Source organism: Tamandua tetradactyla, chromosome 1, assembly GCF_023851605.1.
Source record: "Tamandua tetradactyla isolate mTamTet1 chromosome 1, mTamTet1.pri, whole genome shotgun sequence".
Classification (NCBI taxonomy): Eukaryota; Metazoa; Chordata; class Mammalia; order Pilosa; family Myrmecophagidae; genus Tamandua; species Tamandua tetradactyla.
In genome coordinates this window covers 146976140-147001558 of record NC_135327.1, presented here as the reverse complement: position 1 = coordinate 147001558, position 25419 = coordinate 146976140, and the positions used below count along the sequence as shown (strand labels likewise).

General features: G+C 35.9%; 1 protein-coding gene across 3 annotated transcripts in view; it reads left to right on the top strand.

Moving 5' to 3' along the window:
* Positions 1-25184, top strand: part of LAMB4 (laminin subunit beta 4) — a 151018-nt gene extending 125834 nt beyond the window's left edge. For all 3 annotated transcript variants that reach the window (XM_077166424.1, XM_077166516.1, XM_077166603.1), the window contains 9 exons: positions 540-700; positions 3993-4198; positions 5449-5652; positions 8889-9033; positions 12383-12590; positions 14349-14487; positions 16614-16787; positions 20728-20881; positions 24575-25184. In XM_077166424.1, the coding sequence (XP_077022539.1) occupies positions 540-700; positions 3993-4198; positions 5449-5652; positions 8889-9033; positions 12383-12590; positions 14349-14487; positions 16614-16787; positions 20728-20881; positions 24575-24714 (1531 nt within the window). In that variant the 3' untranslated portion in view covers positions 24715-25184. The remainder of the gene's footprint in view (positions 1-539; positions 701-3992; positions 4199-5448; positions 5653-8888; positions 9034-12382; positions 12591-14348; positions 14488-16613; positions 16788-20727; positions 20882-24574) is intronic.
* The last annotated feature ends 235 nt before the right edge of the window (positions 25185-25419 follow it).

The window sequence follows — 25419 nt, the reverse complement described above, 5'->3', positions numbered from 1 at the left end:
ATCCAGCATACTGAAGCGGGGCAAAGGTGTGTGCCAACAAAGAAGGCGGATGAAAAAGCACACACTTAGGGTTGTACTTTCCAACAAGGAAATCCTCTGGTAACATTTACAAATGAAACCCCTGTGCAGAAGTAACACAAAAGAGGGGGTCTGCTTTATTTTGTGTTCACAGCCTAACATAGACCAGCCCTCTTAGCCTGATATGAATGATCCATGTCTGAATACATGTTTTTTAAAACCCAAAACAAAGGGAGATAGAAAAAGATAAACTGTTGAAATGGAAAAAATTTATGCTTTTATTCAACCAGAACTTCTATGCTGGTCATATTTTAAAAGCCTGCTAAAATATTCCAGGAAGCAGAAGTGACAGGAACGAGAGTTAAGAGATATAAACAGAATTATAAACTGTCAAATGGAAAATTGGGGGGAAATCCCTTGTAATCGAAGCTACCTAATGATAACAATTCTGTGTGTGTGTTTCCCCCAACCTATCAAATATAATACAAGGTTAACCATTATTACCCTTCTTTCCTCTATAGGAAACAAATCATACAGCTAAGTGAGCAAATGAAAACAGTATATGAATTTCAAGGTCTGAAAGAAACCATAGAAAGAATAAGGAATGAAGCAGAGCTCTTGGTTAAAGACCTTCAGGAAGAAATTGATTTCCACTCCAGTGCCTATAATGCAAGCATCATGGGTAAGAGAGAAAATGCACTTTAGCTGTTTTGCATAAAGTGTGATGAAATCTACCATACAGTCCATTAGAGTCCTCTTGCTTACCGACATACTATGTGAAAGCTTTAGAATATGAAAATACTCCCACTAAAGGTATTATTTATAAATGAATATTTGAACTTTTAAAATATTACAGAGCCTGGCTAGCATTTTCTCAAAATAACAAGTAAAGTAAAGTTTATAATATCTAATACTAAACAAATTTTAAAACCCAAAGTAATCTTCTAATGCTAAACCATGCAAGGAATCTTGGATTATCAGCAAGTTAGAAATCCTAATGTGGCCATCAGGAAATGAGAGATATGTTCCATCCCTTCCTGGGTATAAGCTTGTTCATATCCAGCAATTGCAAAGGAATGTGAGGCAAAAAAGAATTAAAGGTGTTTTCCATAAGAACCTTGTAGGGATTGGAGTCAGGCCACATACTAGAAACCCTCAATTCATGTTACTTAATTTTTTAAAATGAATGTAAGCTATACCAAACCCAAGACCAACCTAGAAGAGAAATGGACTCTAAAACAAAACTTTGATCAGCTCATCTCTTGTTTAAGATGTGATCTCAAAAAAATAAAAATAAATTTAAAAGATGAGATCTCTGTTGTTTGGAAATTTACAACCTGCTACTACCAAGAAAGGCAGCACTGAGCTTATTCATGCATAACTGATCCACTGGGAAGGAAAAGGGAAAGTATACATGAAACCCATCTCAAGACAAAAATATTGGCTGCTTTTCTTTATTCCATATTTGTGTTCTGACCTGGAAAAAAATAGATGGTAATTAGGACAATAAAGAGAGCCCTAAATTTCATACAGCAAAGTCTAGCAAAGATCTACTGATGATGCTCAATAAATGCCATGTAGAGTAAGGAATTTAGTCTGATTTGTGATCTAAAAGAAGGTTCCTGCTGAGAGACCTCAAAATCCATCAGATATCCCCTCAAGCCAAGTAGAATAAAGCAAAGTTGTCTTCATGATAATCCTCCCATACTTGCAGTACAACAGCAGTGACTGAGCTGTTTCTTAGTGCCTGACCCTGTGCTGGGCAACAGAGAAAGGGAGATGAACCTGGCCAAGTTCCTACCCACAGTTATTCCAATCTACTAGGGAAAACAGGCATATAAAAAGCCCCAAATAACAGAAAGTCTATATTAGATAATCTTCAAGCTGCTTGTGGAACAGAGTAGTGAGATCTTAGTTCTTCCACAGTTTATTAGAAAAGGCTTCAGAGAATAGGTGACAAAAGACTTGGACTTCATAGGATGAAGATAAATTTTCCAGATAAATAAAGGCAGGAAATGATTCCAAGTCATAGGAACATCTTTTGTTTTTTTAATGATATATAAAAAACAGGGTATATTCAGAGTATGATAGATAATCTAGTATAAGAACCAGAAAGATTTAAAAGATAAGGTATTTGTCTCACATCTGGGTTGTGGTAGAAATGTAGGGAGTGAAGACAAAGATGCTGGGCCTCTGCTTCCTAAAATATGGAGCCATTGTTTAAATGCATAATAAACTATAAATTACATTAAAACACAACATATCACTTGTTTTTTCTTTTGTAGTTAAAACCATTCAGTCTTTACTGATGTTTGCCACAAAACCTATCAATGGGAATATTTTAGTTTGTCAATGCTGCTGGAATATAATATACCAGAAATGGAATGGCTTTTAAAAAGGAAATTTATTAAGTTGTAAGTTCACAGTTCTGAGGCTATAAAAATGTCTAAACTAAAGCATCCAGGAAAAAACCTTGGCTCAAGAAGCCCGATGGGTCTGAAATACCTCTTGTTAGCTGGGAAGGCACATGGAGACATTTGCTAGCTTTTTCTTCTCATTTCATAAAGCTTCCCCAGGAGTGTTTTCCTTCTGCATCTCCAAAGATCTCTGGCTATGTCACCACTAAAGCTTTTTCCAAAATGATTCCCATTAAAGGGCTCCAGTAAACAACCCTACCTTGAATGGATAGAGCTACATCTCCATGGAAATCACCTAATCAACAGGTTCCACCCCACAGTTGGGTGGGTCACATCTCCGTGGAAACAACTTAATCAAAAGATCCCACCCAGCAGTACTGAATGAGGATTAAAGAACATGGCTTTTCTGGGGTACACAAGAGTTTCAAACCACAGGAAGGGAAATAGCAGGCTTTTTCCCATTATTATTGTCATAACATAGATATAACATTAAATTTCCCATTTTCGCCACTTTCAAGTACATAATTCGGTGGTGTTAATTACATTCACAGTATTGCTCTACCATGAACACCATCCATTACTGAAACTTTTCCGTCACCCCAAACAGAAACTGTATTAACCAAGCATTAATTCCCCAACCATATTATGTTTTTGAATTTGTATTTTAATAAAAATATGGAAAGTAAAGTACTTAAGAAAGCAGGTGCTATATCATACTACTTGAGTTCAAATCCAGGCTCCATTTCTTGTTTTTAATGACACCTCAGGCAAGTCATTTATTTCATCAGAGTCTCGGTTTCCACAATTTTAAGATGAGGATGATTAGATATGCACATTTCACAGTGTTTTATAAAGATTGAGGAAGAAAGAAAATTGGTGAAAAGTACAAGCACATAGAAAATAGTCCCTAGAAGTTAGCTATTGTCATCAGCTTCAACATCAAGGGTTTGCAAACTACAGCCCGTAGGCCAAAGTCTACCCACAGCCTAGTTTTTGTAAATAAAGTTTCATTTACATATTGTCTGTGGTTGCTTTCACTCTGCAGTGGCAGAGTTGACAGTTGTGACAGAAACCCTGTGACCCAAAAGCCTAACATTTACTATCAGGCCCAGCTATATAGTTAAATAAAGTTAGTTGGCTTATCATTTTAGAGTTCATGTAGGTATTCATAATTACTACTTTATATTTTTTAGAATAGTTTACCAAGTGTTTTCATACTGTTTCATTTAATCTGCACAAATTATCAGTTTACAAATAAGGAAACAAAATCTAAGAGTTTAACTGATTTGCTAAAGAGCATACCCAGGCAATGAGAGGTGAAACCAGACTCGGACCCGTGTCTGTGGATTTAAATCACAGTGCTCTGCAGCTATCACATCTACAATGCTACACCTAGTTTCCCCTTCCCTTAAATGCAAATTCAAGGAAGAGGGTATTGAATTTTTGTATTGACAATTGAGATCAAGAGAGTAATCAATATGTGGAGTAATCATCTTGATGGTATGTAATTCTATTTATTTTTTTCACAAAATTCATATTCAACTTTCATTAATAAAGATTACTCAGAGAACATCAAGAAGCATTATCAGATATCATCATCTGCTGAAAAGAAATCAAAAGAAGCTACTTCCATCTTAAATAACTCTGAAAATACCAGGAATGCCTTACTTACGATCTTACATACCCTCTCAGAAAAAGGAAACATGTCTTTGGAAAAATTAAAGCAGATTGAGATACCAAGTATCCAAATATTGAATGAGAAGGTAAGTATTAATGGTTGCATAGTAAAATTGTGAGTTCTACTTGGTATGAATATTTCTTCAAATGTATTTCCCTGTCTCATATTTCATTTTTTATTTTAAAAGTTTTTCTTGAATCAAGATCCAATCAAAATTGAAGAGTTCATATTTGGGTTACTTTTATTATTATTTTATATTATTTACTATTTCCAAAATGGTATAGATTTTAGACATTTACTCCTCTTGCTCCAATAAGTAAAAGTCCATTTCTATTTTTTTCTCTCTGTGTTTTTTATTTTTTAGAGCAGTTGTAGGTTTACAACAAAATTATGCAGAAAATTCACAGTTCCCCTATCCAGCCCCACAGGCATTTTTCCCTCTTATTAAACATTTTGCATTAGTGTGCTATATTTGTTATAATTGATAAACTAATATTACTAGAATGATATTAAGTAGTTTACTTTAGGATTCACTTTTGTGTTGCACGGTTCTTATGGTTTTTTTTTAATGTTATTCTTTTTAAATTATTTCTATTTTCTGATATATATATATACATATATGTATTTAAATTATAGTAGTTTTAGGTTTAAAGAAAAATCATGCTGACCGTAGAATTCCCATACACGCCCCCACCCCCACACACCTACACAATTTTCCCTATTATTAACATTTTAGATTAGTAGTGGTACTTTATTACAACTGGTGAAACAATATAATTTTCTTTAACTTTTTTATTGTTTAATATAGCATATATACAAAGCAAAGAAAGAAAAAATCAATATTTAAAGAATGAAATTAACATGGACGCCTTAAAATTTTGAATATTTTTCCCCAAAACTACCACTATAAAAATGATAGATTGGCACAATACTGATAGAACATAATTTAGATATTTGTTCAGTCACCTTGGAAACATTTAATGGGTTACCCCCATATACTAAGCATAAACAACTATTAAAGAAACACATATGAATGACGTAGTGCCTTGCCTCAATGAGCCTTAATGGGAAAACCCACATGTAGAAAAAGTTGATTATCTACTATTTTCACTATTGTGAAAATACATTTAAAAAATACTTCATGTAATAGACAAAAATGCCATTGTTAGAGTATAGCATTTATGGAAAACAGGCAAGATTCCCTTTGAGATGAATATGTTTATTCATTATTTAGTGGAATGGCTAGCATGCTATATTGTGGCATAAGATCTATGAGGCATAAGAAAAGAACTCTGCAACATGTTGCTTTTTAACCTAAAAGATTTCTCCTGAAAGGTGTGTGGAAGACCAGGGAACATGCCATGTGAGCTGGCACGCTGTGGTGGAGCACTCTGCAAGGGCCCTAAGGGGCACAGACATTGTGGAGGCCCAAACTGTCAAGGGTCCCTGGCGCTCTCGAGTAACGCTTTCCAGAAAGCCAAAAAAACAGAATCTCTGATTCATAATTTGGACAACCAGACTGTGGAGTTCAAAAATCAGGTGAACAATGTCTCCTCTTGCTTTATTTGTAAAGTTGTAGCAATAAAGAAGCAATCATGTTTGAAAACTGCCATTTAACTTCTGTCTTAGTTTTCCCAGAGCTGCTATGACAAATACCACAAACTGGCTGGCTTAAAAATAGAAATGTGTTGTTTCAGTTTTGGAAGCTAGAAATCCAACATCAAAGTATCAAAAGGCCATGCTTTCTCCCTGAATCTTTAGCACTCTGGTGATGGCTCTCCATCTCTGTCACATGGCTATCTGTCTCCTTGTGTCTCCTCCTCTGGCTTCTATAGACTGCATCCAAATTTCCTCTGCTTATTTATAAGGACCTCAGTCATATGGATTATGGCCCAACCTGATTCAATTTGGCCTCATCAAAAACAGGATACTTGGAGATCCTATTTACAAATGAATCCAAACCCACAAGACTGAGGGTTAGAAATGAACATGTCTTTGTGGGACACATGATTGAATCTACTTCAATCATAAATCAGCTTCTAAGCAAAAGAGAATAGATTCTATATATTAGATGTGTTATTCCTAGAAATGTAGGCTAAGAATATAAAATGCATATAATCTAAGATTTAGAAATAGATGGGAATATTGATATATTTTCTATTTTACATATCCCTATCTACATGGTATGGATGGGTGTGTGTATGGAGATGAAGAAAGAGAGGTGGGAGAAAGGAAAGAACTCAAAGTGTATCATTAGTCACAGACTTGTGTGGATGTTTTTTATAGCAAACACCATATAGAAATGTCAGAAATCCTAGCTTTGAAGTTTTGAAAACTATAATTCTCTCAAAGTAAAGAATAACTTTCTTAAATTCTAGGGTATATTTTAAATTCCACTAACTTACCAACTTTAATGTTAGAATTTAATTTAATATTAGAAAATACTTTAATGGGAATATGCCCTTATGCCTTTAACTCCTTACCATGTTGATAGATATGATGATGCTGTTTTAATTGAGTATTTGATAATTATATCTATAATAATTTTAAATGATTTCATTTACTTTTCTGGTCATATTTATGAATGAGTATCATTTTCAATTAGCTAGTTTTGTTTAGGATTTTTGAAAAAACATTGTCGTTTCTAGCTTTGAAAAAAGATAACAACGTGCTCCCCAGTCTATTCCTTTTGTTGACAATATTCATAGAGCCTCTGACAAAGAAGAAAAAACTTTAAAAGAGCTTAATTTTTTACCAATATAAGTTGAATTATATATTGGTCAGCATTCCTGTTTGCAAGCAACAGAAATAAACTCCTGAACAAAAAGGAAATGTATGCAAGAACATTTGGGAATCAAGAGGTGGATAGAAAGCCAAGTTTGGGATGAATATCGCAGCCAAGATAGAAAGCCAAGTTTGAGATGAATATCACAGCCAAGATAATGCATACCATACATACATGCATGCATGCATGCACACATGCATACATGCACGTGTTCATGCATACATACAAGCAGTAGCAGTCTGCCACAAGATATTTAGCAAATTAGGTCTGAGCACCAGCTGGTTCTGTGCCCTTGCTCTACTTGTTCCAGAGTCCAAGTTTGGAGCAAGCCTCTGATGAGACAAGCTGGTGAGTGTCCCTGTACATACTAAATGTTGAGAAGTTTTGTTTACATAGTTACAATTCTGTTTTGCTACACAGTTTTTCGCTTATATGTGATCTTTCATTGCTTTAATAAATATTGATTGAATACCTACTATGGACCTAGCATTGATCTAGATGAATGGATTACAGCATAAACATGACAGATGCAAATCCTGGTCGATTGTTTAATGAAATTTTAAGCAATTGTGTTGACCCATCTCAGAAAATAGGAATTCTTGCACCATTTAAATCAGCCCTTTTTTTGCCACTTGTTATCAGTTTTAAAAGATATCCCCTGCCTATATTAGCAGAATCTGGTTTAATCAGCACATAAATGGAAAACCAGAAAAAGATGGAAAGTGGTGGAGTAAGTTGTCATGCTGATAAAATAGTGTGTTATTTTCCTCTTGCTTAGAAAGGCAAGAGGGCCAAAAGAGATTGCGAGAGAATTCTCAGGAGTCAATTGTGACAGAGGATGGATAGCAGAGAGATGCCTTAAGAGTGAAGTAATTTAGCAGTCTCTCTCTTTCTGAGCATGACATTGTGTAATCTACACTGACATTTCACTTGGTGCTTTTCTGTCTAGAGTATTTATTTCTGGAATTTTTATTTTACTGCTATCTACTTTTACTGCTATCTGTTTTAAAGTTAATTAAGTTCTAGGAAAGTAAAGGTACAAATTAAAGCAGAATTAAGATACATATTTTTAATCATATAAATATTTCTTTTTGCTTTATCATTTGCCAGTGATTATAATTAAATCCTTTTTTCACAAAACCTGTAGGCTCAAATTAACCAGACATCCTTTCTGGGAAAACAGGGATATTTTTTCCCAATTATGTTTGGTCCTAATTAGCCCTACTTCTGTCACAATTCATTCATTCAGTTACAAGCTCAGCTTGTTGGAGATATTGTCCTATTGCTTTCTATTTTTTGTCTCTCTCTCTCTCTCTCTCTCTCTCTCCCTCTTTGTTGGAATCCCAGGAAAAAGTCCATAACCTTTCTCAAATCACACAATTAAGAATTTGCACTTCTAGTTTGCAAACCTTTTAGTCCTATCATTCTTTCATCAAGTATAAAAAGTGTTTGGAATTTATCTTTGTAGCCCACACTCAGTTCAAACTCATTTATTAAAAGGGGGAAAGCTTTCTTGTTAGCTCTCAAAGAAAATACATTACTTGAATTTGAGGAATATTTTGAAGAGGAACTATTTTAACTTATGTAAAAAAAAATGCTCTCAACTTATTCAACATAATGATCATGGTAAGTAGACCTAGGTAATTTTATGAAAATTATTGATATAATAGAATGCTGAACTCTCACTAAAACAGAATCTGTGTTTTAGCTTTGTATCAGGAAAAGTCAATAATCCTACGTCAATATTGTTTTCAAATAATTTTAATCACTAATAATGTTCTAAAAGGTCGTCACACTAGGAAAAATGTTCATGAAAACAGATTATAGTCACATTGTAAGAGTCTTTTAAAATGAATCTATGGTCTAAGTATCTATATTTCTATTTTGTTTTTAGTAACAGTTTTATTTGGTTCAACTAAATAGTTAAACATCACAAGTGAGCCTAGTTATTTTGTATTTTCCTCATTGTTGTGTTTTTTTCTTGTTCTAGATAAAAAACATAAGCACGTTGGCAGAAGTTTCTATGACTAATGCCCTACAACTAAGTGAGAAACTGGGACATATGAAAAATCAAAGTGCATCAGAAGAAGAAAAAATGAATCTTTTAATCAAAAGAACAAAAACCTTCTTGTTAGGTACTTAAAAAAAAATAGTAGGACTAGTTTTTGTTTCTTATTTTTTTAATGTATACTCAAACATCATAACCAGTTCTAAATTACATTAATTGGAAATATGCCTGAATCAGAAACATGATGTTCCCTTTGGTTTAAAATCTCTTAATGAGAATAATCCTAAAATATTAACTGTGTGCCAAATAAAATGTGACTCACTGAATAATATTAATTTAATAATAAATCCCAGAATTTAGTTGAACATCCAAACGAATGAACTGGATATTTAAGCTATTGTATAACTTTATATGTGTTATATAAACATTATATAATGATGTAATTATACATATATTAAAAAGTAAATAGATATTAGATACCAATTATATATTTTTAAAAGTCCATCCAACATAGTAACTGTATCAGATTCCCCAACTTCAGGATTCAGTAATTTTCACTACTGACAAAGAATATGAAATCAAAATTTGCCACCCTTTTATTAGTAGGTCAGATACTATAGTGAAATTACATTAAAAAAAGTCACTATTAACTATTATTAACTACTATTGACTAATAAACAAGCCTGTTATTGGCTTTCTGGGACTGAACAAAAGGAACCATTTGATTCATTATTCAGTGTGCCTTGTTCTAAAAGAATGGTGCTTTAAACTCCAGTGGAGTATCAGTTAAAGATAAAAATAAAATAATCCAACTAGAAGTTGATCTGAAGCCTCTTCCCCACAGATAATGCAGTTTGGGTATAACACTACGTGGAATCAATGCAAGAGTCTTTCATTTCCATAGCCATTTTCCAAATCAATCATATACATTCTCCACATGAATGAATCACCATCCTGATGTCTATTATAATTTCTACAATCTTGTCATTAATCTGTTTAAGATTTATAGGAGACTCCTGTGGCCGAGTATTTTTTATCTCAATGTCTAGAGATTGTATTAGCAGAATCTAGTACTGATTTCCAAGATGAGAAGAACTTCGGCAGAAATTACTTTTGACCAAGTGGAATCAGTCTACTGGACATTTTGTTCGTTTATTTAAACATCAATTTTCAGTGAATTTAGTTGATAGAGTGGTACTGACTGGACAAGAGCCAGGAACTGGTTGAGTTGAGGAATACTTTAGCTATTTCTGCAGCCACAAACCAGTTCAGGCACCAAACAAAAACAAAATCAAAATTGCCAAACAGGTTGAGTGAAAATGGTGGGAATATACTCATAAGCCCCAGAAACGGTCCCATACAAACTGCTTTCTGCCTTGTTTACTGTTTTACGGAGCCTGCCCCCTTATTATTCCTCTTTTTTTATATTGCTGTTAAATAATTTACTAATAGAAATTTCACTTTAACCTGAGGAATTGAAAACATTTTGTCCAGATTATCACAACAAAAGTTAGCACAGACAGAAAAAATTCTACTCCATAAAAGAAATGTCTCCCTGCTCAGGGTCCCAGGACCGTTGGTCATAGGAAGCTTTCCTGCCTTGCAGATCCCTTCCCCCACCCATTGCTTCTCCTCTTTTACCAGCTATAAAGCCCAAATAAAATTGCCATTAAATTGTATGACACCCACACTATTTGGCTGTCCTTCAAAAACAACTATAACGTTTTGACCTTAGAATCTTCTTTGTGATTTCAGTTCCTTATTGACAAAGTTATGTGCCACTTCTCCTGAAAGTCCCATATATAAAACTTTGAATTTATAATCTCATAATAAATGTCTGATGCAATGAATAAACAATTAAATTAAATTCACTTTTATTAGAATTTTTTTAACAGAGTTACTATTTCTTTATAGCCAACTTCTTGAGTCTATTTTAAGTAAGGTTATAATTTATTCACAAAACTCTAATCACATTTTTTTCCAAAAACACTATAGAAAGTGAAAGATTAGTATTATATTAAATAAAATAGCTAAAGCAAAATATGACTACTGAAAAGCCATATACCCATGTCATTTCACTCAACAGCTAAAAACCTTCCATGGTTCCTGAATGAAATCTGTTTCTTAGCCTCACATTTACGGACATGTGTGATCTACTCCCAGGCTTTCCAAACTCCTGCTCTTCCAATTGACAAACACCACGCTCCAGCCATGAGTGATCCATGCTTGTTTCTTGGACCCTGAGCTTTTTTTTTTTTTTTTTTACCTTTCCCTCAGCTTAGAATGCCTTTGAATCCCATGGTATTTCATCTTATATCTACCACTTCTTTTTTTTTTTTTTTAACAGTTTTTATTATGAAATCTAACAGAAAAGACTAAATTTCAAAGTACATCATAACAAATAGTGATAGGACAGATTTCAGAGTTTGGTATGGGTTACTGTTGCATAATTTTAGGTCTTTCCTTCTATCTGCTCCAAGACATTGAGACTAAAAGAAATAGCAATATAATGATCTGGCAGTCTTACTCATTTGTTAAATCCTATCTTCTCTGTTATAACTCCTCCTTTTTTGGGGGGTGGGGGTGTGCATGGCCAGGAATTAAGCACAGATCTCCTGCATGGACGACAAGCATTCTACCACTGAACCACCCAGGCACCCTACTTTTGTTCTTATGTTACCAGTATTTGTATACAATAACTTATTTCCTGATTTAACAGTAAACCTCTTGAGGATAAAATCCATGTTTGATCCACCCCAACTTCCCCCACAGGTCTTAGCATTGTGCATAGTGGGTACGCAGTTAGAAGCTAAATACTAACAGCTCTTCTTCAGCTTCACTTTTGAAAAGGGGCCAATTTTATTTTTTCAAAAAGTAGGGCATAGATGTGTTTAAAGGTTTCTCTATAATACTTCATTCATATTTCAATTATTCATACTTTTCTCTGTATTATCTCATTTTGTTCTCAAAACAGGCCTTTGAGTTAGTAGCCTCAGATATAGTTATTCAGTTATATAGATGAGCAAAGTTGTGAGCCTTTTTTAATGTCATGGAAGATTAGAATCGAGTTTTGTTGACTTCAAAAGTAGTGCCTCCCCACTGTCTCATTCAATGTGTTGAAATTTTAATAACAGCCATCTCAATGTTCTAATTGCTTTTGAGTGTGTACTTATAATAATAAATCTTGGGAGGACGCTTTTGTAGAACATGCACATTATTCAAAATCTTTATTTTTCATTTTCTAACAAACATTTATTCAGCAAGTGTTCAGCACTAAACAAGCAGTGTTTCTTTTAGATAGAAGAGGTTGTTGAAAAGGAAGAGTCTAAGGGGTATGTACAATCTAATACCTGCGTTGTAGGGATACATAATCAAACGCAAATTCATTCAACTTTGAATTTGTTGTGGTTATATTTATGAGATAATAGTGTTTAATAAGAAGACATGATTTCCTTAAACCTACCTTCTATTTTAAGAGGAAAACATACCTCCGGAGGACATAGAAAAGCTTGCAAACCGCGTTCTTGACATCCACCTACCAATAACTTCACAAAATCTAACTCAAGAACTTGACGAAATAAGGAAACTTAAGCAACTCTGTGAGGACTACAGGACAGATGAAAACAGGCTAAATAAAATAGCAGTTGGAAGTCAAAAACTTTTGGTGAAGGCAACATTAGCTGAGTAAGTATGATATTAATATTCTTATCTTGCTCTAACATATCATCTACTAAAGGACCATCTGAAGAATACTTGCCTAGGGAGCTATAACATTCAAATGAAATTACCTTCCAATAGTTCAGTGCCATACTGAGAGCTAAGCTGCCTTTGGAGGTGCCTCAGGAAGCTGGGCAATTGGAAGGTAGGATACAGTTTTGCTTGCCTCTTGTGTTCTTAGACTCTGAATAAACTCCAGTGGTCAGTTACCTCTACACCAACAAATGCCAATATATGCCATATACTAACAATGTGCTAACTATGATGGTTAAGTTCATGTGTCAACTTGGTCAGTTTATGGTGCCCATTTATTTGGTCATGCAAGCACTGGCCTGATTGTTTCTGTGAGGATATTTTGTGAACTTAAATCATCAGTAAGTCTGTTGCATCTGTGGCTCATTATATCTACAATCAACTGAGGAGATTGCCTTCAATAAGAGAAATCTCATAATCAGTGGAAGGCTTTAAAAGCAGAAGTGATGACTTCAGTAGTCTGAAGAGAGAATTTCCATCTCTACTTCAGGCTTCTCCTAGAGAATTCATGAAAAACCTTCACTGGTGTGTTCCCAGCTTGCTGCTTGCCATATGGAATTTGGATTTGCCTATCCTCACAGTCATGTAGGACAGTTCTTATGAAAGTCTTGTAATATTTATAGGTATATCCTGTGGGTTCTGTTTCCTTAGTGAACCCTGACTAGTACACCAGTATCTTAGCAGGCAGTGGGAATATTAGTGACTTTTTCCTCTTCTTATTTACCTATTCTTGGTTCTTTATAAATTTACTATAATGAGAAATACTTTAAAAAAACAGTAATAAAATATATAACTGTGGGGAAATGGAAGTAATGAATACTACTGCCCAAGGAGTAACGCAGAAATGGGGGTGTTGTGAGGCGGGATGGCTTCTGGAACCCCACAGTGCTTGGAAGGGAAGAAGCTTAGAAGTGGAAAAAGATATTACCACTGGTAGGAGAGAATGGGTTGGGTGAGGAAGGGTGTGCTTTTCAATTTAGGTAATATTACACTGGGCTTAAACATTTCGAATTATGCCTCTGCAAAGACAATTTGATTTTTCATTCATTCAGTACACTTCTTCCAAAGGTGGTTTTGAACCCATAAATCTAAGTATCTGGTGAATGTTGACTTGAGGTGAGTTTGTCTCTCTAAAATAGACTGTATCACTTAGAATGCTTGTGATTTTAACCTCTGACTGGGCCACTGAGTGTCTGGAATGCCAAGGAAGCTTAAATAAACCTAACTAAACACAGCCTGAGAATGCAGCCCCTTTAGTTCTCTCTTTTCTCTCTGTGGATTCTTGATTCTCCCAACGCCCACTCCGATAAGGATATAGAGAATATTGTTGAAATTTTTAGAAACTAGGGAACTGAAATTGGCTGAGGATAGTTTTTACTTTTAAAGGTGTTAGTTATATCCCCCAAATCTCTCTGCTTATGATAAATTAAGAAGAAACAACACCTGTGCCCTTCATTTCCATATCCGGCAAAATCTTATCTACTGGGTGTGCTTATATATGTGTGTTTCTACTGGCATTTAAATACACGTGTTTCTCAAAATAAACACTTCAGCACTTTGACTTACTTAAAAGTAATTCAAATTTAATTTATAAATGAGTCAGTAAGGTTTTTGGTTGAATTGAATGAACCCCTAAGGTGAAATAAATGAATGATTTTGTATTTATCTAATCTGATATGTCACTTACTTTAGGAAAACAGCAAATGTTCTATTAAATCTTGACAAAATGTTGAACAAGTTGCAGCTAGTTCAAATCACTCAAGGACGGGCGAATTCTACCATCACGCAGCTGACTGCTGAGATAGCAAAAATAGAAAACAATATACTGCAGGTAATTATCTTCTTAGAACTATCCTGAAATAGATTTTAAGTATGAAGATAGCATAGTAGTTTTTATATATGTCAGTGTCATGCTTGCCTTACCTGTCTGATACATTATTTTGAGGACAAAATAAAATTGTTGGTAGTATCATACATTTAATTAATGTACTACGGAGCTTTCCCAACATCATTTCATTTAATTGTCTACCAATCCTGGGGGATAGAGCAAATACCACTACCAATTTATGTATGATGAAACTAAGACTTAGGGAGGTTATGTGACTTTCCCAAGGTAACACAGCTAAATAAATGGTAGATTTGAGGCTAGAGTTCATTCTAATTTCCTAGGATGAGTCACCACAAATTTGGTGACTTAAAACAAACTTATTTTCTCACAATTCTGGAATCTAGAATCTGAAATGAAGATGTCAGCAGGGCCATGCTCCCTCTGAAGACTCTAGGGAAGATTCCTTTCTTGCCTCTTCTAGTTTCTGATGGCCCCAGATGTTCCTTGGCTTATAGCTACATAACTCTAGTCTCTGCCTCCATCTTCACATGGCCTTTTCCCCCTGTGTCTCTCTGTGTCCAATTCTCTCTCTCCTTTCTCTTATAAGAATACCAGTCATTGGATTTAGGGCCCATCCTAATACAGTATGATTTCATCTGATTACATCTGCAAAGACCCTATTTCCAAATAAGATCATATTCAGAGGTACTAAGATTTAGGACTTGAGCATATATTTCTGGGCAATTCAATTCAACTCACTACCAGACAAAGGAACAGACTTTATAAAAGCTCACAAATCAAAGAAATAAAGAGTTAATAATTGCAAGGATTTTGTAACTAAATATGCATGAATCTCATCAACTATCCTAAGATTGAAAGAATATTTTATCTAAAGGAAAATGTTCCATCCAGAATTCTGGGGAAGCAAAGCCACGATTTAATCCATGTGATGGACCAGAGGAGAGGAAGTCTGGCAGAACAGGACTGCATCTAGTTAATATGTAGTTGGTATGTAAAACAACTACATTTATGTTTTCCATATCCAACTACGTGTATGCTGAAAAGAAAAGTGGCAACAGAACAAGGAGTAGTACACCAGGAAATGAAAGGATTGGATATTAAGAGGTTGAATTAATACTATAATGAAAAAAAGAGGGTCCCCAGGCTTTCCCCTTCTATGCATATATTCCAGAACAGGGGTCACCAAACTACAGCCCATTGGCCAAATCCACCCACTGCTGCCTGTTGTGTAGTCATAGTAATAAAGTTAGAAATAATAAGCAAGTGTAAGATGTTCGTTTTTGTTTATAGGGAGAAAAAATTGCAAGCCATGTGTATCAATTGGAGAACAGAAATATAAATTGTTGTGTATTCAAAAATGGAAAGCTTTAATGCACTGGTAAAAATGAACTTTAAAATGATTTTTCTACCATTGATCAGCATTCCTTTAATACCAGTCCATGACTTAATGGTTTAAGAGAAGAAGGAAGAACGTCTCTTGGCCAAATTGTGGTTGAGCATTTCTACTGCCACCTACCCAACTTAGTATTCTTTATGCTGTCCTAGCCAAATAGTTCATAAATCAAAATTTTCCTCAACTTCCAAATTTAGCTGAATTTCAAAATTTGACATTTATCTCTATTGTATGTATTTACCCTTTACTCGAATTAAATCACAATTAACTTAGATAATCTGCACAAGCATAATTTTGAACTAAAAAATCAAGTTGCAAAAATACACAGTACATTTATATAAAGTCAAAAAATAAAAAATACTATATATCATCAGGAATACTACATGGGAGTGACAAATATTAGGTTCAGGATAGTGGTTAACTTTAGAGAAAAAGGAGGAAATATGATGGGAGCGGTTAGCTGGGGTCTTTGACAGTCCTGTCAGTGTTACTCTTAAACTGGCTGGAGGTACATGGATACTTACCATATTATCTTTCAGACCCTTTTATATAGCTAAAATATTTTATTATCACGTGTTTAATATCTGGAACAGAAAAATAAAATGCATTATTTTCTTCTCTTTTACTCCTAGCTTATTTTCTGGGAGATTACTTTATCATTTATGTTTATATTTATTTCTTGTTACATAAAGAGACTTTTCCTTTTCAACAACAGGCTGAGAGTCAAGCCAATGAGACTAAGAAGGAGCTGGACCGAGCCAAGCAGCAGTCAGAGCTGAAGGATGGATTTTCCCTGCTTCATACCAAATTGCAAAGGAATCGAGACCAAGCTATGAGTGCAAAAGCTCAGGCTGAATCTGCCCAGCACCAGGCTGGGGGCATTGAGAAGGTCATTTGTTCTACCATTGCCACTACAAGTAGACTAAAGTATTTCTTTGAAGGATAATATTTGACATTTAGGCAAACCATTAAGCCCAGATTTTTCTACCATTTATCAGCATTTCCTTTAGTACCAGTCCATGACTTAATGGTGTTTGCCCTTAAGAAATCTAATGGAGATGAACATTATTGTTCAGTGGAAGACTCTCTTTCTCTCTAGAAGGAAGAACTTCTCTTGGCCAAATTGTGGTTGAACATTTCTACTGCCACCTACCCAACTTAGTATTCTTTATGCTGTCCTGATCAAATAGTTCATAAATCAAAATTTTCCTCAACTTCCAAATTTAGCTGAATTTCAAAATTTGTCATTTATCTCTGTTGTATGTATTTACCCTTTACTCAAATTAAATCACAAAATCTATAGAGAAAACAGTTAGTGAAAGAGTGTAGATCAACTTACAATAATCAGAATATGGTAATTAAACAGTTTTGGAAAGTGGCCCAGTAATTTAGTTTGCTGAGAGAAACTATCAATTCAATTTCTTAGCAGGAAATCTTTGGTTGGTCTCATTAATATAGCAGTATCTTAAAAAAAAGTAAAACTGGTAGTGTTTTCACAGTTGGTCCATTCTTTTACTTTTAATTCCTAATGTTCTGGGTAAATTTTCCACTAACTTGAGGGTTGAGAACATACATTATGAAACAGAGGTTGAGAAATGTGCTTCCTGCCCATCCCCATTCCTGGCTCTGGGCTTTATCCATCTTTGTGACTTTCTAGGTTGTTGACTACACAGGCTAACCCTGAAGATACTCTTCTAATTTCAGGGGAAATTTTAGTTTGTTAAAGCTGCTATAATGCAATATACCAGAAGCAGAATGGCTTTTAAAAAGGGGAATTTATTAGGTTGTAAGTTTACAGTTCTAAGGCCATGAAAATGTCCATAGAGGCAGCCAGTGAGAGAGACCTTAATTCAAGAAAGACCAATGGGTCCAGAACACCTCTGTCAGCTGGGAAGGCACATGGCAATGTCTGCTAGCTTTTTCTTCTCCTTACATAAGGCTTCACTGGGGGCATTTTCCTTTTGTATCTCCAAAGACCTCTGGCTATGAGGGCTTTGTCAGCACTAAAGCTTTTTCCAAAATGGTTCCCTCTGAAAGGGTTCCAATAAGCAATCCCACCTTGAATGGGTGGATCACATCTCCATGGGAACCTAATCAAACCACCTAATTAAAAGTTACCACCCATAATTGGGTGGATCACACCTTCATGGAAACAATAAAAAAGTTCCCACCTAGCCATATTGAATGAGGATTAAAGAACATGGCTTTTCTGGAGTATACAACAGTTTCAGACCAGCACATTCTACCCTCTGGACCTCAAAAAGATATGTTCTTTCCATATGCAAAATACATTCATCCATGACAATATCAGAAAGCCTTAAACCATTTCAGTAACAATACAAAGTAAGAAACAGTTCAAAATTACATCAAGGTCAGTTAAAGACATGGTCTATTCTAAGGTAAAATTCTCCTCCTGGACCTGTAAAATTCAAAATAAGTTATCCGCTTCCAACATACAAAGGAGGGACAGTCATAGAATAAATGTTTCCATTTCCATAGGGAGAAATTGGAAGGGACACAGGGGAAACCTGTTCCAAACAGTTTCGAGAAACTGCAGGGCAAATTCCATTAGATTTCAAAGTCTGAGAGTCATTTATCCTCCAGGCCTTAGAAAGCAGCAGTCCCACCCTTTCCAAGGGCCTGTGCAGCTGCCTGACTCCCTCCAAATGCTGGGGTCAGATTGCAACCTTGAAGGACTAGAGAGACCATCTTTTTCTTGGCTTCACCCTCTTCAAGCATCAGGGCAACAGGCAGGCTCTCTGCCATCTCCGGGCACACTCACAACCCCCTCAGAACAATGTGGTGCCAGCCAGGCTCTCCCCAATCCCCACGGAATGTGTTCCACCCTCTCCACAGCCTGAGGCACTGAAACTCCTGCACTCTGCCTTTGGGACAAATTCATCCTCTCCAAGTACATGGGTGGGTCCACTCTCCTGGCCCAAGGTTTCTTGGCTTCAGACTTAGCGTCCATGATTCTGCTTTGAAGTTATTTTTCCTTCAATTTGTCCCTTTTCCATCCCTTTTAGTCCAGATTGAAAGTGGTTCCATTTATACAGATCCCATAACACTCTTGTTGGTTTTCTATCTAATATACTGAGATCATGCCTATCAGACAAAAGGACTTTTCACAAATCCTTTCTGGATAACTCCATCTCAAATCCTCGTTTGTCCTGTAATGGCTGACTGCTTCCATGTTTGGTTAAATCCTCTATTTAATGTGAGGCACTATTCTCTGGGGTCTCCCTTTCTGGAAACCCAGAATTTTCCAGACCATCAGCTTCTGATTTCTTTGTATCCAGGAGTTCAGTTCTCAGCTTATCTCTTTCCTGTCGCTTTTCACTATAAGCTGCAAGGAGAAACCAGGCTGCACTTTCCACATTTAATTTGGAAGTCTATTCTGCTAAATATCCAAGTTCATGGCTTTTAAAATCTGCCCTCCATCTAAATCAGCAGTCAATTTTTAAATTTTCTGCCACTTTAAAACAAGGATCACATTCCTTCCAGTTTGCAATTACACATGCATCATTTCTGTCTAAGACCTTATCAAAAGTATTTTTAGAGTCCACATTCTATCAAAGTCCACATTCTATCAACAGTCTCTTCAAAGTATTCTAGGCCTTCTCTATCAAGCACCTCATGATTTTTCCAGAATCTTCCCCTTATCCATTTAAAAAGTTGTTCCAACATGTTTGGTATTTGCAAACTGCAGCAGCAACCCACTTCTCCAGTACCAAAATCTGTTGTAGTTTGTTAAAGCTGCCAGAATGCAATATACAGAAGCAGAATGGCTTTTTAAAAAGGAGAATTTATTAAATTGTAAGTTTACAGTTCTAAGGTCATGAAAATATCCAAACCAAGACATCCAGGAAAAGAGACTTTGATTCAAGAAAGGCTGGTGAGGAGCCCAGAACACCTCTGTCACATGGTAACATCTGCTAGCTTTCTTATCTCATTTCATAAGGCTTCCCTGGGGGGCATTTTCTTTTGCATCTCCAAAAATCTCTGGCTGTGGGCTCTCTCAGCACTTAAGTTTTTTTCCACGATGGTTCCCTCTTAAAGAGCTACAACTTGATTAGGTTTGTTGCAACTCCACCTTGAATGGGTGGAGACATATATCCATAGACACCTAATCAAACCACCTAGTCAAACCTAATCAAAAGGTATCACCCATCTCCATGGAAACAATAAACAAGATCCCACCCAGCAATATTGGATCACATTTCTCCATGGAAACAATAAAAAAGATCCCACCCAGCAATACTGAATAAGGATTAAAGAACATGACTTTTCTTGGGTAAGCAACAGTTTCACATGGGCACAAGGGAGATCTTCATACCTAACCTTACACTTCTTTTCCTACCTTCCTTCCTACTTGATTTCCCCTTAATCTTTCTGTGAACCAAGTAATGTATCCTTGCTGTTTTTAATTCTTTATCCATTCTGACCTTCATCTTGCACCTGCAACTTCTTGACCCAACTGAACCAGAAATTTGTCGAGGGCATGGACTGGGTCATTTGTATCTCCCACCTTAACATAGTACAGGGAAAAAAATGGTGCTTCATAAATAGTTGCCTTATCATGGAATAATGATTGATATTCTGCAACAAGGAGGTTGCGCTTTTTTAAAAATTAACTAAAGCTGAGCTTTATCAACCTATGAAAATAAATTTGCAAATAAAAGCCCGACTAGAAATATGAGAGATTCAAGCATATTGACTGGATCATGGTTTCCCCCATCTTCCTTTTATAATGGTAGCAGGAGAATCAACATACATGTGTGCATGCTGCATAAATATTTTCTAGTGATGGGAGTGTTACTTTATTGCAGGAGTTTGTTGAGCTAAAAAAACAATATGCTGTTCTTCAACATAAGACATTCACTACAGGATTGACAAAGGAAGCTTTAGGAAAAATGAAACAGCTAAAAGATGAAGCAGAAAAGTTGGCTGGAGATACAGAGGACAAGATGAGAAGAATAACAGGTATCTATTCTTTTTTTACCCACCCCACCAATTTGACAATGGCATCATAACACTCTACTTTCCTGGTAGAATTTACACTAAATTCGAATGTGCCATTGACCCAGTTTAACCACATATGAATCAACTGAGGAAAGAGAAGTAGGAACCAGCCTTGTGCTCTGGGGCCTGCAGAGTAACAGACCTTTTGCTTGGTTTTACCTAGAAGGAACATCAGCTCTGCATTAATCAGAAAAAAACTGAATTTACCTTTGGCCACTTTGAATGCTTTGTCCTAACCCAGTGGTTAGACATAACCCAGAGGTTACGTTGCCTCTCCTCTGCCCAGGGGATATTTGGCTAAATCTGAAGACATTTTTGCTTGTCACATCTCAGCAGTGCTACTGGCTCTAGTGGGTAGAGGCGAAGAAGCTGTTAAACATCTTTCAATGCATACAGCAGCCCCCACAATGATTACCCTGCTCAAAATGTCAGTAGTGCCAAGATAAAAAAGACCCTGTCCTAAACTATGCTGCATATTTTTCCTCTTATGCACATTACTCTGTGGGGGGCACTATGATCTAGAGTCTAGGGTGATGAGTCATCTAGGTTCCTAAAAGGAACCATATTCTGGAAAAGGATTTTGATCAAAATTGAAATTCTGATCAAATAAAGTACAGAATACATACAACCAGAAAGTTCATCAGGATCTTTTCCCCAAAATTAAAATTCATAGTAATTTCTCTGGGCAATCATCATGTCATTGCCTCTAATCCACAAAGAAAAGATCAAATGACAAGTGGTATGGTTTTATTCTTGGCTATATTATCTCCCAAAACTTTAAGTTAATTATATTCATTTGGAATATAAGGAAATCTCAAAATGTTAAAATAACAAATTCCTCACTTATAAATGTTCCTTTGTTATAAAATGAGTTTTTGGATTCACAACCACTTATAGGACATGAAAATGCAACGTGCGTATGGGCAGGGAAAAGGAAGACCAAACTATGGTTCACGTTAGTTATCTCCTGGGAGGCTTGGCAGGGATGGGTGAGGAGGGAACCTTTACTTTTTAATTTTGCATAGTTGTTTTTTTTAAGGTAGTGAGTATGCAAGTAAAATTTGTTTCATTATTTGGGATTTTTCTAATAATTTTTAAAAAGAAATGCCAGGAAAGATTCAGTAAGACAGTCAGAGAATGCTTTTTAACTTATACTCCATAAAACTACATCATGAAAATCAGTTCATGTTTTTCCCAGACACATAGAAGCAAAACATGGGGAGATTATTTCTGTCTTATGCCTCACATCAGGGTCCAAATTATTTCCATTTATCCCCATTGACTAAAATTTTTGTAGTGATTGAAATTAGGTTGGAAGAGAAGTACAAATTAGGGAACTTCTCAGAAAGGTTTAAAGTAATGCAAAAAAAAAATTAAAAATAAAATAAAGCATTCCACTTCTTTTTTTTCTTCACACTTTAAGACTGATTTCACAAATCAACATGATAGAAAGATAAAACATCGATTTGACTGGTCTTCCCTACTCTTGCTTTTGAAAAGGGGCTGAATCACATGGACTGTGTTTCTCTCTTGTCTGTTAGGAAGAGATGCCGAAGGAATCCTAGTAAGGAATCTTTGGCAGCACAGAGCTGAGAGAGTGGAGAATGGGTCTCAGCTGCATCTAGGACTCTCTCCATTGAGTGTTGGGTCAATTAAAGTCCAGCAAAAAACAAAAAACTATACTTGGATAGAATTCTGAATAATGTATTTATAAACCAAGTTGTCTCAGTTATCCATTCACTGCATAAAAAAAAAACCACCCCAAATTTTAATGATTTGAAACAGCCGTGTATTATTTTTGATGCTTCTGTGGGCTGCTTGGGTAGTTCTGCAGAGCTCACCTGGGTTATTCAAGCAGCTGAATCCAACTGGGGGCCACGTTTGGCAGGGATGCCAGACCTCTTTCTTCAGGGCCTTCATCCCAGGCTGCTTTTCGTCACAGGGTCCCCCAAGAATGACAGCAAAAGCTACAAGGCTCCTGCAGCATCATTCCTGCCACTTTCTATTGGTCAAAGCAAGTTGCAAAGCCGGCCTGGGGTAGGGGGTAAGGTGGTAAAGTGATTCCATTTCTTGATGGGAGGAAACACAAAGATGTATGACACTTTTAATCTACCACAAGAGTGAAGGGAACCATCTAGGGGTGTTGAGATCCTGGATGACTAGCAGCGGTGATGAACCTTAAGCGTCCCTGTGCTTGAAGGGGAAGAATTGTTATCAAGGCCTTAAAGCAGAGGCCACCCGGCAGGAGCTGGAGCTGAGAGATGTAATGACTGCCAGAAGCCTGATGCTAAACAGGGACAGAGACCACTCACCCTTCCCACCCTCTCATCACTTGTCTGCACCACCCATCTGCCAAATGTGAATGAAAGCCAGGGGGCAAGGGAGCTCAGGTGACTTCGTCCGTGGAGGTTAGCTTTCCAGGACACAAAGCAGGGTGGAGGACGGATCTGGGACAAATGAGAAGTAACCAGCACTATCACAGTAGCTTACCTGGTAGGAACACAGGGGTCTTTTTTCTTGGGGGGAGGGGTAAGGAGGGGATCCAAACACACTTCCAATGCTGAATCCCCTTTTCAATCCCTATACTTCAAATGACTTATATTTGAAAGTTTCTAGTAACAGAAATCTCATCATCTTCTACAGCAGTCATTTAGTCTTTGGACATCTGTGACTCCCAGAAAGTTCTTTTTTATATTCAGACAGGGAGCTTTCACCTGCTGGTTATCATTCTATTTCTTCAAAATGACAGAAAACATATTTACTCTGATTTTCTAAGCTGGCCCTACAAACACTTGAAAAGAGCAACATGCCCTGATTCTTCTTATCTTCATATGAAACATCACCAATTAATTCAGCATTTGTTCTCAGGTCAGTTTTTAATTTCTTCAGCTGCTGGTCCTTTCCTCTCAACTCAGTATTCAGGTGTGATCTGACCAAGTGAAGTGGGACAATCACCTTCCTTCTTCGAGATGTTCCACTTCAACCTAAGATCAGACTTTCTTTTCTGAAGGTCACCCCACATCGTTTTTTAATTACAGTTCTCTATGTCTTTTCCATCCACTACTCTATGGCCCCCTTATTAAGGTTTATTAAAATTCCCAGATATTTGTTGAAGAATGAATAAATGAATACATTTTGGATGGATAGATGGAGAGATAGATAGATGGATAAGAGTGAAGCCAAGAAAAATATCACTTTGCTTTTACTATCCAGTGACTTCAATATCAACAGAGGAGATTGAAGAAATGAAAATGTCCATCCTTTAACTGAATGGGAGATCCTAAAGGGAAGAACACATGTTAGAAGATGAGGTTAAAATACCAAGAACACAGCTTTGGAAATACAGCACTTCACCAAATCCAATGAAGGCTTGTCATATAGCTTTTCATTTCTCATGAATTCTAACTAGATACAAACTCACAATGATAAATGACTTTAGATATCAAATATTTTCTAGACAAAAAATATCAATTTGTCAGCTCTGATCTGTGTGAAAACTTTTAGAATCTGGTGAAAATAGATGTTTCTCCATTGAATCAAATTACAACAGTAAATATATCTTTAAAAGATACATGAATCCCTATGTTGATATGAGAATTCAGGAGGAATCCAACAAACAGGAAATATGTTATTTCTCTCATTTTCTTCTTTCAGATTTAGAAAAGAAGATCCGAGATTTGAATCTAAGTAAACAAGAAAAAGCTGATCAACTGAGACAGTTGGAAGATCAGGTCACTGCCATTAAAGATGAAATTATTGAGCAAGAAAATAAATATGCTACCTGCTATAGTTAGGCAAAGTTAAGTACTATAGATTATGCCTCCCTTATTTGCTTCCAATGCACAAACATGCAGGGCTGTGCTGAACTCGTGGAACACAAAATGCCAGCCTCTTCTACTTTCCTTTCCCTGACACCCTCTCACTGCAGATCAGCTCAATGTGGCTGGAGGGCAGAACTGGGGTTAAGGAAATGCCACTTCATGTGTAGCAGAAAGAGGAAGGTAAAAAGATTGTCTCTGATTTCGGAAATCTTTGCTCTTGCCTTTCTCTTTCTTTTTCTTTATAACTTAAAGAAATATAAATTTGAATAATTTTATTTCCTGACACTCCTTTCAGTCAAACAAACTTAAACATTTAAATAAATATATCTCTGATACTAAGATGGGCTAAATATGGGTGGCATGTACTAGCATTGTCCTATTTTTATTTTTATTTGCAAACTACTATTCTATTTGTAATAAAATATGTACAATTCAAAATGTAACTTTTATACCCAGTTTCCTACACACTCATTCTCTCAACCAGAGGATTCTGTTTTCCCCAATTGGCATTAGAAAAATATTCTAAAAGACAAATATTGAACTACTTCTCGTAATTTGCCTGCAGGCACTTTGCTGTAAAATCTGCTACTTTCTTAAAAACCTAGCAATCAAGTTATTATTTAATATAAAAGATCAGATTATCTTATTTCAAAATTGGTCTGTGACTTCACATTTAAC